Source organism: Tyto alba, unplaced genomic scaffold (genome assembly GCF_018691265.1).
Source record: "Tyto alba isolate M040663 unplaced genomic scaffold, T.alba_DEE_v4.0 Super-Scaffold_28, whole genome shotgun sequence".
NCBI classification, from domain to species: Eukaryota; Metazoa; Chordata; class Aves; order Strigiformes; family Tytonidae; genus Tyto; species Tyto alba.
The window spans coordinates 8405838-8418013 of NW_024881302.1; the positions used below are offsets into that span (position 1 = coordinate 8405838).

General features: G+C 39.2%; 1 protein-coding gene across 3 annotated transcripts in view; it reads left to right on the plus strand.

Moving 5' to 3' along the window:
• The first annotated feature begins 3633 nt into the window (after positions 1-3633).
• Positions 3634-12176, plus strand: part of BAIAP2L1 (BAR/IMD domain containing adaptor protein 2 like 1) — a 43180-nt gene continuing 34637 nt past the window's right edge. Inside the window, exon 1 of one of the 3 annotated variants that reach the window (XM_032983650.2) lies at positions 3634-4068. In XM_032983650.2, coding sequence (XP_032839541.2) covers positions 4018-4068 — 51 coding nt within the window. In that variant the 5' untranslated portion in view covers positions 3634-4017. The remainder of the gene's footprint in view (positions 4069-12176) is intronic. The other 2 variants (XM_032983649.2, XM_032983651.2) reach the window with 2 other exon arrangements.

Sequence of the window (12176 nt, forward strand, 5' to 3'; positions counted from 1 at the left end):
TTGTTTCCTCAATAGGCAATGTGTTACAGTCTAATAGCAAAGCTCTAGTTAAAACATGGAGGATGCCTGTTAAGGATAGACAACTCAGTTGGATGGGTAACATACCTCAGGGGATAAACCCACATAAAACATAACAAATACTGTCTCCTGTAACACTGTAAAGGATTTTCTTTACTTGCTGAGCTACAGGCTGTTTCAAATAGAACTGTTTCAGTTCTGTTCCTCAACTTTTGCTTCCTGGAGACTTTCAAAATTCAACTGGACAAAGCCCTGAGCAACCTACTGATGAAATTAGTCCTACTCTGATGGGAGACTGGACCAGGTAAGCTACTAAACTGCCAGACTCCCTCTAACCTGAATTATTTTTGAGATGCAGTTATAGCTTGAGATGCAGTACAAAGTCAACAGACATAATTATACTACAGGATGGGTTCACCACTAAAGTAAGAATGTTTCCTTCTTTGTTTTTTCTGGCCAACAAAACAATATATGTTAAAAGAAAGCATCAAAAAAAAAATCAGATTAATTTTAGTTCCAATCAGTTCAGAGAGCATATACGATTAGTGATCACAGCTAGACTACTGCTCTAAACTCCTCTCCTGGGCAAAGTTAGCAAGTACTCTTTAGAGTATCTAAGAAACAATTCCAAAATGTACAACCCTGAGTACTCCAACACTGCTGCATCCAAAATTCAGTGCTATTGATGAATATGATAAAACAGAAACTTCTAAATAAAAATAATATATCTCATATTAGTATTTTTACCATAAATGCTCACAGCAGTATGTGAGCAACAGAGCATAAAGATGTATTCATTAAGGTTTCAGTTTTGCAAACTATTAAATATTCTGTCCTGATCAGATAAAACACTTTGGTACATTACTACAGGACTACTTCACATGCATTTAAATGTAAGATCATCCTTAAGTAACTTGCAAAAATGAGATCTCATTCAACTGTTGTAAATTCATGTTGTTTGCACACATCAGGATTAATTCCATCTAAGTCAGTAACATAGCACTAATCTTAACAGAACGTAAGATCAAAACTCCCCTATTAAGAGAACAAAATATTTGCATTTGTATTACAAGCTCAAGCAGACTTTTTTTTCTGAGTGATTTTAAAAATTTATGATTTATAGCAAAGGTCTGGATACTTGTCAATTAAGAACTGGATTTGCCTGTCAAGTTTCAAGTTTTTCACTCACACACTAAAACACACCACCAAATTAGAACACAGCAATACTACTAATTATAATGATTGATACATAAAATATTTGTAACACCACAAGAGAAAGAAAATATAGAAAATGCTTCCAAATGATGTATACACTTGAAAGATTCTCAAGATTTGGGAAAAACAATTACAAAACTATGGTGACAAAGGAAAACATGAATAAAGATATTAAAATTATTTCTCACGCTATTGTTTTTCTACTAGCACCTAATTTCAACAGTAAACCAGGTTGCTGCTTTCTTCCTCAATAAACACACAATCTAATATCATAATGGTTCTGTAAATTATTACTTCTAATGTTCATTTCAGAAATTTGAAGCAAGCATTGTTAATTCTTTTACTTTCAAAAAAGAGGTCCGTCCTGCTATTTTTTCCATCTGTTAACATTTTTTCCTATGTTAATTGTCTCAGCTATTTATGGTCATTTTTATTTTAATCTGTATATACATCAATGAATTAATAGAAGTAATCATTACCCCAAATTAAGGATTCTTCCTTGCTAGCTTCATTTCCCAGTTAGGTATTCTTAAAAAAATGCTTTTTCTTGTTTTTTTTTTTTCCCCACTATTTCATAATTGTATTATTAATTTCAGATTTTATTTTCCTTTTTTTAATAGTCTAGGGCACTAAAAACTTAGACAAAAATTCTAAAAATTGTATATACATGAAGACTGCAGAAATTAATACCAGAAGTCAAGAAGAGCACAAGAGAATATGAAGTTCAGTAGACCTTTCAAATATTTGCATCTGTTTAAAATGTAAAAAGACCTTTAGAAATTTATATTTTGAAATGTTGAGCATCCCCACAATATGTTAAGTATAACATTTTTAAACAATTCTGCCTACGTTAATTATCCGTATCGTTTCTTTCTGTTATGCATATTTCATTAATACTTACATTGCTACTTACTATGACTGAACTTAGCAAGCCAACTGGAAACAAATACACTGAATCCAAGGTGAGCTCCCAGGGCTCCAACTAGTTCAGTGCAAATAAGACAAACACTTTGTCACTAACAGGAATAATACACTCCCTGCTACACAATATACTCCCAGCTCCTTTAGCAGGAGTCAGAAAAGGAAAAGTCCTTTTCTACATCTTCCTTTGGGTACCTGCTCCCTCAAATTTGAATGCCAGCCCATTAGGGAGGAACATCCTTTTCATGATATTGGCATATGGTAACACAAAAGCAGTTGTACCCAGGCACAGTCTGTTTCCAGAGTTGTAAAAAACTATTCAGACAAAAGACTTGGAAATAGTGTGATTCTTCATCCCACGCTCAGGCAAGCAGACACATCACATGCAAGAAGACTGTTTGTATGAGCAAACACTGCTCAGTAGTAACATAAATTGTAGACTTGGGCCCAAAATAATTCACTAGACTTATTGGATAACATTATAAATTGGATTATTACAGAAAGGCAATTAACACCATAAATACCAGAAGCCTGCAAAGACTTTACTTGGGAGTATGAAGTCTCATAAAACTCCCTCTCTGCCTAGCATTTTAGCTGTATTCAATATAACACTTTAAGTGCCCACTTTTTTCCCAGAAGGTAAACTGTAGTTCTAAAGGTATAAACACCTCCACGTGCTTGAATTAAAATATTTTTACAGCTCTCGAAACCTGATAATAACCTCCTCCCACACCAGAGTCCAACATCTAGGGTTCTGTTCCAAGTCCAGGTTTTGTTGCATGCTTGCTATGATTTTATTACTGCAATAAAGTGGGGGAAACAGAGGGAGAGGCAGCAACCAAGAGAAGGATGTCCAACGTGTAAGGATGTTGATTATGCCTCATGTACTCAGTATCTAGAACTGTGTCTGAGTTTTAAACACCTGATTATGAAATTCCCACAAAGTCCTTCAAGATAGTGCTGGTATTACATTATCAGAAAGATATTCCAATTAGCATACTTTAAATTAATCTCACAACATCTGGACAATTTATGGTCCACAAAAATGTATCGCTTATTCCAGCCTTCCTCACCCCCCATCCCCCCTGAAGGCCTCGTGAGTCATGTCACTGAGGAAAAGATGACTGGGGGCACTCTTTTATTGGTGTATATTTAAAAGAAATAGAAAACTGAGGCATGTAACACGAAGATCAGGTGGTGCACTGGAGCGGGACTCAGGAGAGAAACATTTTTGTCCTTGCCCGAGAGGCCGGGAGGAAACCCCCACACCTCTCCCTCATGTGGGGGGCTGTTGAGGGAGAACGGGGCCCATCCCCAGTCTCGCTAGCACCGCTAGGGCTGCACTAATTAATTCTGACAGGGATAATTAATTAATTAATTATTACAGAGCCCTCACTTAATTGCTGGGAGGAAGAGTTTACCTCCGACTCCGCTGAGTCCCCACAGCAGAGCTACCTCCTGAAAAGGCCTCCACACGGCCCAGGCTGCGCTTGGGTGCCGGGGCGCTCCGCGGAGGAGTGGCCTGGCTGAGGCTCCCGGAGAGGGAGGAAGAGGAGGTGGCGGAGGTGCCGCAGCGGCAGAGGAAGCAGGCGGTGACACCTCAGGTAGAGGCCGTGTGGGCTGCCCGCCCGCCCCACTGAGGCGAGGCGATCCCCGCCGCCCACGCCCGCCGAGCCAGTCCTGCCGCGTCAGGCGGCCGCGGCCCCGCAGGCTCCGCCCCGGCGGTGCTGCCCGGCTGGTTCCACAAGTTTTTGACAGCTTCTTAGCGACCGAGGGAGCAGCCGAGGCTGAGGTGGCGGCGCTGGGCTGGGGCGCTCTCCGGAGGACGAAGCTCTTCCTAGCGGCCGCCTCCTCGCCGGCAGCATGTCTCGGGACCCCGAGGAGGTGAACAAGCTGACGGAGAGCACTTACAAAGTGAGTTCGGGCCGGGGAGGGGGCTGCACGCCGCCGCCGCCTCGCCTGAGGAGACGGCGGCCACCTTTGCCCCCGCTGGCCGGCACCGGAGGCGGCTGAGGCGGGGGCCGCCGGCCGTCTCTCCACAGGCGAGGCCGGGGTGGGGGCTCAGGGCAGCCTCGGTTTCTCATGCAGAAAAGGAGCAAACTTTTTTCCTTCTTTTTATTTTTTTTTTCCCTCCCTTGTGAGCGATCTCGCCCGTCCCACCGCGTCAAAGACTGCTCGGTTCTCGCTTGTGAATAACCCGAGAGGGCTGGCGGGGGGGCAGCGGCAGCCCCGGCTCCCCTCGCCGCTCGGCGCGGCGCTGCCTGAGGTGGTTGGCGCCGCGGCGGCCCCGTCCCGCGGCCGGAGCGAGCCCCGGGAGGCGGCGGGGCTTGGCCGCGGCCCCGACCGCGCGGGTTGGGCCGCTTTACAGCTGGGCGCGACAGCGCCGGGACAAGGCAGGCTTTAAGACTGGTTTCTCCTTCTCTAGGAGGCTCAGTTCTCCAGCGAGCCATAATTCCCTCCGTGTGTTTTGATGATAAGGTGGGTTGGAGATCTGGGTGCTTGCGGTTCTCTGCTTGAACCGTTTCTTCATCCAGGCCAGAGCCTCAAAATGGCTTAACGCTGAATTAAGTTGCTTGCCTGTGTCCCAGCTGATAATCAGATTTATGATGATATATCCCAGCACTGCCTCAAAGTACTGACTGGTGAGGGTAGTCCAATTTATGTAGGTAGACTTTTAAACTTTACAAAATGCCTCGTTGCTTGTAGAATTAAAAATATTTTGCATATGGGCACTAGACACTTGTTTTGAACTTCTTCTCTCTTAGCCCTTCCAAAACACACCAATTCTATTTAAGGAAAATTTCCTTAAGAATCATACGTTTGGTTGAGTAGCAATGGTAGTGTTGGATCCATAATCTTCATTCTTTACAGTGTGTTGTACTAGGGAAATCACTTAAATTTGCGAAGGCATTTAATCATGCAAATGAATTTAGTTGCAATGCATTTGCAGCTTGGAGTCCAAAGGAAAGCTTTCTGGGGGATTGTTCTATTTTACTATTTACTAAATCTTACTGGCTTATTATTGAATGTTTTAATACTTACGAAGATGTTTTTATCATTTAAAGGTCTCTAGAAACATTTACTTGAGGATTTTGCTGTTAGTTTTGTTATTCTCCAACACGCTTTAGTCAACTTTACTCCTTCAAGTAGTCCAGTTATATTGGTGTCATGTTGTGTTTGTTGTTTATTTTCTTTGGACTTTAATATCAAATTAATGCAAAAGTACTGAAAAAGTGAGATGACTTGGCTATAAATTTTGTCCTCTAGAATCAGTGCAGGTCATCTGAACTGGTCTGGTGTTTTTTGATATCAGTTATGTTCACGGGAAGGCCATAAGCAAACATAAATTCCTCTCTCTCCGAAGAGCAGCCTGTGAATGCAGGCTCACAGAAGAGAAACCTGGGAAGTTGACTGTTCAGGGCTGTGCTGACAAAGGAATGTTGTACCCTGTCTATTGACTTCCAGAATGTAGCTAAAACAGTTTTACAGAGGAGAGGGAAGAATCTCTTGTGTTTTAATTGATATAATATAAAATGGGCTTTAAAGAAATGACAGACCCCTAAACAAAACCTCTCTTGTTACTCAGTATGTATTTCCTGGGGAAGTTTACTCTTTTGGTTTTTAAGCTAATTCACAGGGATAGTTAACACTGAAACAACTGGCAAAAAAACAGTAATACAAAGTTAATGTTGACAGTGTGATGAAATGTCTAAATGTCTCTGTGTGGGTATTTTGAGAGGTCTGATGTGTTGCATCACATAGCTAGTACTCACAGGCCTGGAAACCCTCTTGCCCTCATTAAAAATTGAAACCTTATCCAGATAAGGTATAAAGGCCGCTTCAGATAGCGAATGGATTCTGGGTCTGCTTTAAAGCAGTTATTTCTGTATCAAAGTTAAAATCTTGAAATGGTTCTTTATTTCTTAAGGGCAGAGAGCACTAGCCTGTATATTCAGCATTTGCTGTGACTGTAATCACAACTCCCTCATCTAAAACAAATGAACACCTCTTTGTGCTGTGCTTTAGTGTGCCCAGTGAGCATGGTCTCCTCTGTTTAATAATGCTCATGCAACTTCTACTCTTGCTGCATGCCATCCTAGTAATGCAGAACTTAAAACACCATGCTAGTATTGATAAAATCAGGAGCACTGTTTTTGTTTCTCCTACCAATAAGAAGAAAGGCTGGATATGGGGAAACCAATTCAGTGTAGTGATGGCATCTGTATGATGCAGGACCAAACACTGGCAGATGACTTCTCAAAAAAAAAAAAAAAAAACCAAACCAAAAAAACAACCAAACAAAAAATCCCACAACTTTTGGGTGACCTGGTAAAATAATAGAAAGTGAAATTGAATGCCTTGCTAGTCTGTTTTCTGTTTTGTTTTTTTTTTTTTTCTTTTTTTCTTACAGTGATAATCCATTGCATTTATTGAATGCAGAGTAACCTGTGTTATACAAAGCTTCAAAATATACTTACAGAAGTCATCAGGTGGCAAAGTAATGCCCTTGTATTTTTATCTTGTACATCCTTTTTGTTGGCAACAACATCGGAAAACTAATACCCCAACATTTTTTAGCTAACCTGACTGAGTAAACAACATAATCCACAAATACTTGTATGTGTGCGCACACAAAAATCAAGGTTGACATTTACTCTTTATGTAATACCTGAAGAATCACTTTAATGCATGATAGGAATGGCACGTGCAAAATTAAGCCTAAGGGTGTGGGAGCCTATGACTAAAGAGGGCCACAGCCTCCCTTCTGCCAGGGAACTGCTGAGGGGTTCCCTGGTATGACATTGCCCTGCCCTTGTAACACTGCAGTGATGTGGCATGCTGTGAGGGGACGTGGTGTGACCCCCTCACACACAAACTATGTCAATTGGTAACCCCAGGAAAGTTCTTACTTGTTGGTGTCTCAGCGCAGCTCATACAGTTTCATTTTTTATCTGCTGTATATGAGGGAAAACGACTTAGCACCCAGCTATGATACACACAATGCAGGGGAAAGGGAACAAAACAGGAAAGTACTGAGTTACAGACCTGTCATTCTGCCTGTATGGTCTAAGGGCTGGGCAGGCAGCTTGTGTATTACTCCTGTGGTTTGAAGTTTCCGGAGCTCTGGATAATAGTGTGATAGCTGTAATTCATTGGTGTTGGTAATCTTGGATTTTAAAGATACATTTCTCTGTACTCAGGTAAATCTTACCCAGAAATTTGGATTATCAACCAAAGTGTAATTAAAAAAAAAAAAAAAAAAAAAAACAAACAAACAAAAAAAAAAAAAACAAACAAAAAAAAACCAAAAAAAACCAAACCTAAAAACCAAACCAAAACAACAACAACAACAAAACAAAACAAACAAAAAACACAAAAACCCCACAACTTTGTTCAATGGAATGCTGTGTTCTCCTGAGGGGCATGTAGAATTATTTTGGTAGGCTATATTGTTTTATCAGAGAAATATATCCAAGAAATTCAGTTTAAAGCCCTAAATTCCATGTTTCTGTATTTTAAAAAGACTTGCAATTAGATTAAACTACCAGACTTACTTACCGAAATTAAAATTCACCTCTGGTCATAGCACTTGCTGTACTAAGGCTGTTGTTTTGCATCACTGAAATATAAATCTAACTTGGGGAAAGAGCAGCCTTTGGGAGTTTGTGTGTGTATAAAGTCCATTTCTGGCTTAGTGCAAGTTATCTCTTTTGACCTTACTTAGTTATGCCTACTTCAAGTCTATCTTGGGTCATGTGTTCATAACCTGAAAAGGTTTGTATTTGAAATGTGGTGATGGATGATGTATTAATGCTCTTATTAAATAAAAAATGTTCCATCAAGCTAATATTTAGTCATAAAAATTAGTCTTTTTGAATAAACACTGGCATCTTGACTTATTTTTTTCCATTCTATTAAACCTGTTTTAAAACAATATTAAGCTAACTTAAAACTGAGACAGCTTGATATGAGATGTGTTGATGGCTTAATCTTGCCCTTGTGAAAACTGTATTGTGGATTTCAAAAACTAAAGGAGATGAAATGCAATAAATCATACTGTGCATGAAGCATTTTGTACATTACTTTCTATATGGCTTTTTGAATCTTATGTGTGGATTCTCAGACATAGTCTAACAACACTAAAGGCTTTTTCTGAACACTTAATTTTACTGTTTTCCAAATTAAGGAATAACAATTTAATCTAAATTATTAGCAGCTGTACAAAGGTTAGCTATGAATAGCTATAGTGATGGTAATATGAGTAGTGTTAGACACCAAGATCTACTTTCTTGTGCTAGTTCTATAACTTCAGATTCCTACCCAAATACATTGTTATGCACTCTTGCAAAAGTGCCTGCAGGATGTAAACTTTAAACTACAGGGAGTCTATGCATTGTTCAGTCATATTCATACCTGCTGAGCTATTGTTCTGTGAGGTGTGTCTTTAAGTAAAAAGCAAAGCTGAGCACTTACAGGAAGGCACTTTTACAATGGCTGTCATTTGTTTTGAAGATTAATGTTGTTTATATGACTATCAGGAACTTTGAAAGATATAATACCTATACACAAGTGGAAATACAAGGCTTGTTCCTCTTCAGTCAGCTCCTTGTTACCAGGCTGGTTAACTCACATTGGTTTCATGTGGTGAAAAGGCATATAACAACTCTTATACTGGATTATATGAGTCAATGACTTGAATGACCAGAATAGGTTTTTCTCATTTTTTTTCTTCGAAAGTCACTTTTGTCGACTCTAAAATTCTCTGCAGAAAAGGATGTTTCTAGTTGCCTGTTTAGAAAGTATTTCCCTTTATTTCCATTCATCCTAAATAATAGAAAGCTGTAGGATCTGATCATGTGCCTCCTCTTCTCTTCTACTTAATTATTCTGTTCATGAGAGGTAGTGTGTCACTAGAATATAGGACACTAGATTGACAATTAGGAGGCTGAGTTTGGGTCCCTCACTGTACAGGCAAGTGATGCGTTGTGAACCACTTCGTCTCTTCCAGGTTGTTTGTTTGTTTGTTTTTTTTTTTACTTTGTGATCTCTGTTTGGATTAAGACAAAAGTTTTATTCCCATGTCTTCATACAGCATGTCAGATAAGATTGTGATATTTCCCGACACTTTTGACAATTTTAAATTAGTGGTTCTCTTGATCAGAAATTCTTCTTTGTTCCTCTGTCTCTGCTTTTTTAAGAAGTTTCGAGATCTGGCTTTAATGTATGAATTGTGTGATAAATAATAGAAGAATTTTGCTTGCAATTTTGCACTGGTGTACGGTTCCACTCATTTTCATGACCTTTTTCTTAGACTGCAAGTAAGAGAAGCTATAAAACTGTAAACAGACATCATAATAAAAAATAGCTATACAAATAGATTTCTGAGTGGCTCTTTCCCCCTATAACTTCTGAAGCTGAACAAAATATCACAGTCATTTTAACTGATCTGAAATAGCTTGGTGATATCAAATTTATACCTGATCCTGAAGAGGGAGTTGCCAGTGAGAGTTTCCTTTTTTGAAAAAGTACTCTAGATATTTCTTCCTGGACAGTACTTCAAAGACAGCAACAGTGATTAACTGTATAAAAAGAGGACTAGAAGCATGGCCAGATTTTTGTTTGCTTTGAGAATCTAGTCTTCAGTAGAAAACCAAAACATTATGCTTCTTTCTAACACTGAAGAGAAGAAAATAATCTGAGAATTATTTCATTAGATCATCTTGGAGACCCAGTAGGCAGGTGAGGGAAGAAGCGAAGTCTTTTTATCAAACACAAACCCTTATTAGGAAAGTAGATGAGCCTTGCACAGTGCTGTGAGGATCAGCTGACCATCCCCTGTGTTAAACGAAGCAAATTCCAAAGGGGAATTTCCATTGCAGAGGTTTTTGCTGCTGCTTGGGCGTTCACAACTAAAGACTGGGGCAGACACTTCTGCTAACAATCAGCTACTGTGGCAGTACAGAGACTGAAAAACTTCCAGAGACTGCTTGGTCTAATGGAGAAGAGATCTATTAGTTGTATGCCTCCCAGCTGCTGAAGGCACTGAGCTATAAATTGTTTCTTAATCCTTCCCAGCAGTTTTACATATATGTTGAGCAGATGTTATGTAGTGGAGCACTTCCTTGAAGTTCTCTGTGTTTCAGTGGGCCTGTTGTGTTTCCACAGCATGGTTTCTAGCTGCTATACATACCACCTGATACCTATTGAGTTGGCTAATGAAAATAGCAAGCTATGGGGTCTGGCTTCAGAGAGGGGAGCTGTTGACAGCATTTTTGTTGTATTTTGTACACTTCCTCCTATATGAAAACAACTAATGGCACAGGTGCAATCACTGTTTTCTGTTTCAAATCTGAATTAGATGTCAAGAAGACTGGAGTCTTAATCCCTGAATCAATAAGACAGACATGCTCAAAATCAGGTTTTCAAAACTAATAATTATCATGTTACCATCAGAATTTTTGGGGAGGTGGCAGTGAGGGTTTTACTCTAAGCAGTTGTCGTTAGGAGCAGGGTAAGCAGGGACAGGATCTGTCTTACAAGAAACGTATTTTCAGTGTAGGGTGGCATTGGGATTCTTACTTGCCATGGATACACACTGTCTCTGTTATGTACACATTTATTTTTCCCTGTATCATTGGAATACATGACTATATCCTAACACGATTGCCTAATTCAGCCATTTTTTTTTCTCGTAATTCACTGAGTCCATATGTGCCAACAGACATCATCTTTAGTGTACTGCTGGGAAGAAAAGGCAAAAGGTTGGAACAGGAAGCGACAACTTGCCCTTTGGAACAAAAACCTCACAGTTGCCCTGCCTCAGCTATGGGGAGGGCAACAGCAGCAACATTTACAGTAGTAAATTAAAGAGTTGGAGCAGGACGAGGGATGTTCCCAGACACTAGAGCTTCAAAAACACACTTTCCCAAATGATTTCTGGATGTGGTTTGTGAGTTAACACAAATCAAGGGCCTGGGGGCAATAGGTAGTTTGCTTGCAGTGATCATGTTTGGGTACGTAAGAGTTTAATGGTATAGACCAGAAAACAATCCCAGTTCCATTTAATTTTTACAAATAAAGGCAGTGGGGCTAGATATTGTTGTTTTGTGTCTGCTTTTGATGTCACATACTGTACCAGTATCAGAACCTAATAATTTTATATCTTTTATTTTTAATATCTGTATTTTTTTATGCAATATGACTGTTAAAGTATTATTGGTGAAATCCAGTGTTAATTCTTCTCTTCAGTTTTTAATTGACTAGAGTTCAGGTATAGCACTATATTTGAAAAATAATAATAAAGTTCTGTCTGACCTTGCCTGAAAGTAAGACAAATGTGATGGCATTCCTGTTCTTTCTGGGTCCATGTATGTATTAAATATAAATATTTTCATTCTGTTAGTAGTATAACAGACAAAAGCTTGATATTATTTCACTTGTCCTGTATTTCTTGTAAACAGAAAGTGTCTGTTTTGAATTCCTTAGACTTAAAAGTTCTGCTGTGTGAACAGTATATAGAAAGATGTGAGTTGTGTCATAAACATAGTAAGAATAATAGAATGGTGTCTTCAGGTATCTCATCTTCCTTTCATGACAATGAAATTTTAATGTCACAGCTATAGTTTTGCTAGGAAAATTCTGGGAAAAGAAAGTGTAGAATCTGAAAAAACTTTTCAGGTTCTCAGGGCTTGTATTAGATTTATTGCTAAAAGGAAATATTCGTTAACAAATTATGCCTGAGACATAGCAGTTGGTATTATATGAAATCGAAATTTGTATGGAAGAGAGAAAAGGATTAGAACATTGTGGTTACTTGACTGTTAAATTACTGGGCATGTACAGCAAATTCTAGAATTCTTGTTCAGAGGTATTTACATACACAAAGGGTTTTTTGTTTAACGAATATGCTGTGTCTTTAATTCAGATAGAGATTCTACCTGAAGAAAACAAGAAGCCACCAAATAAGTGAAGCTCAGAGGGCTCTCTTCCAAACTTATCTAGTGTTATTCAAAAGTTAATTG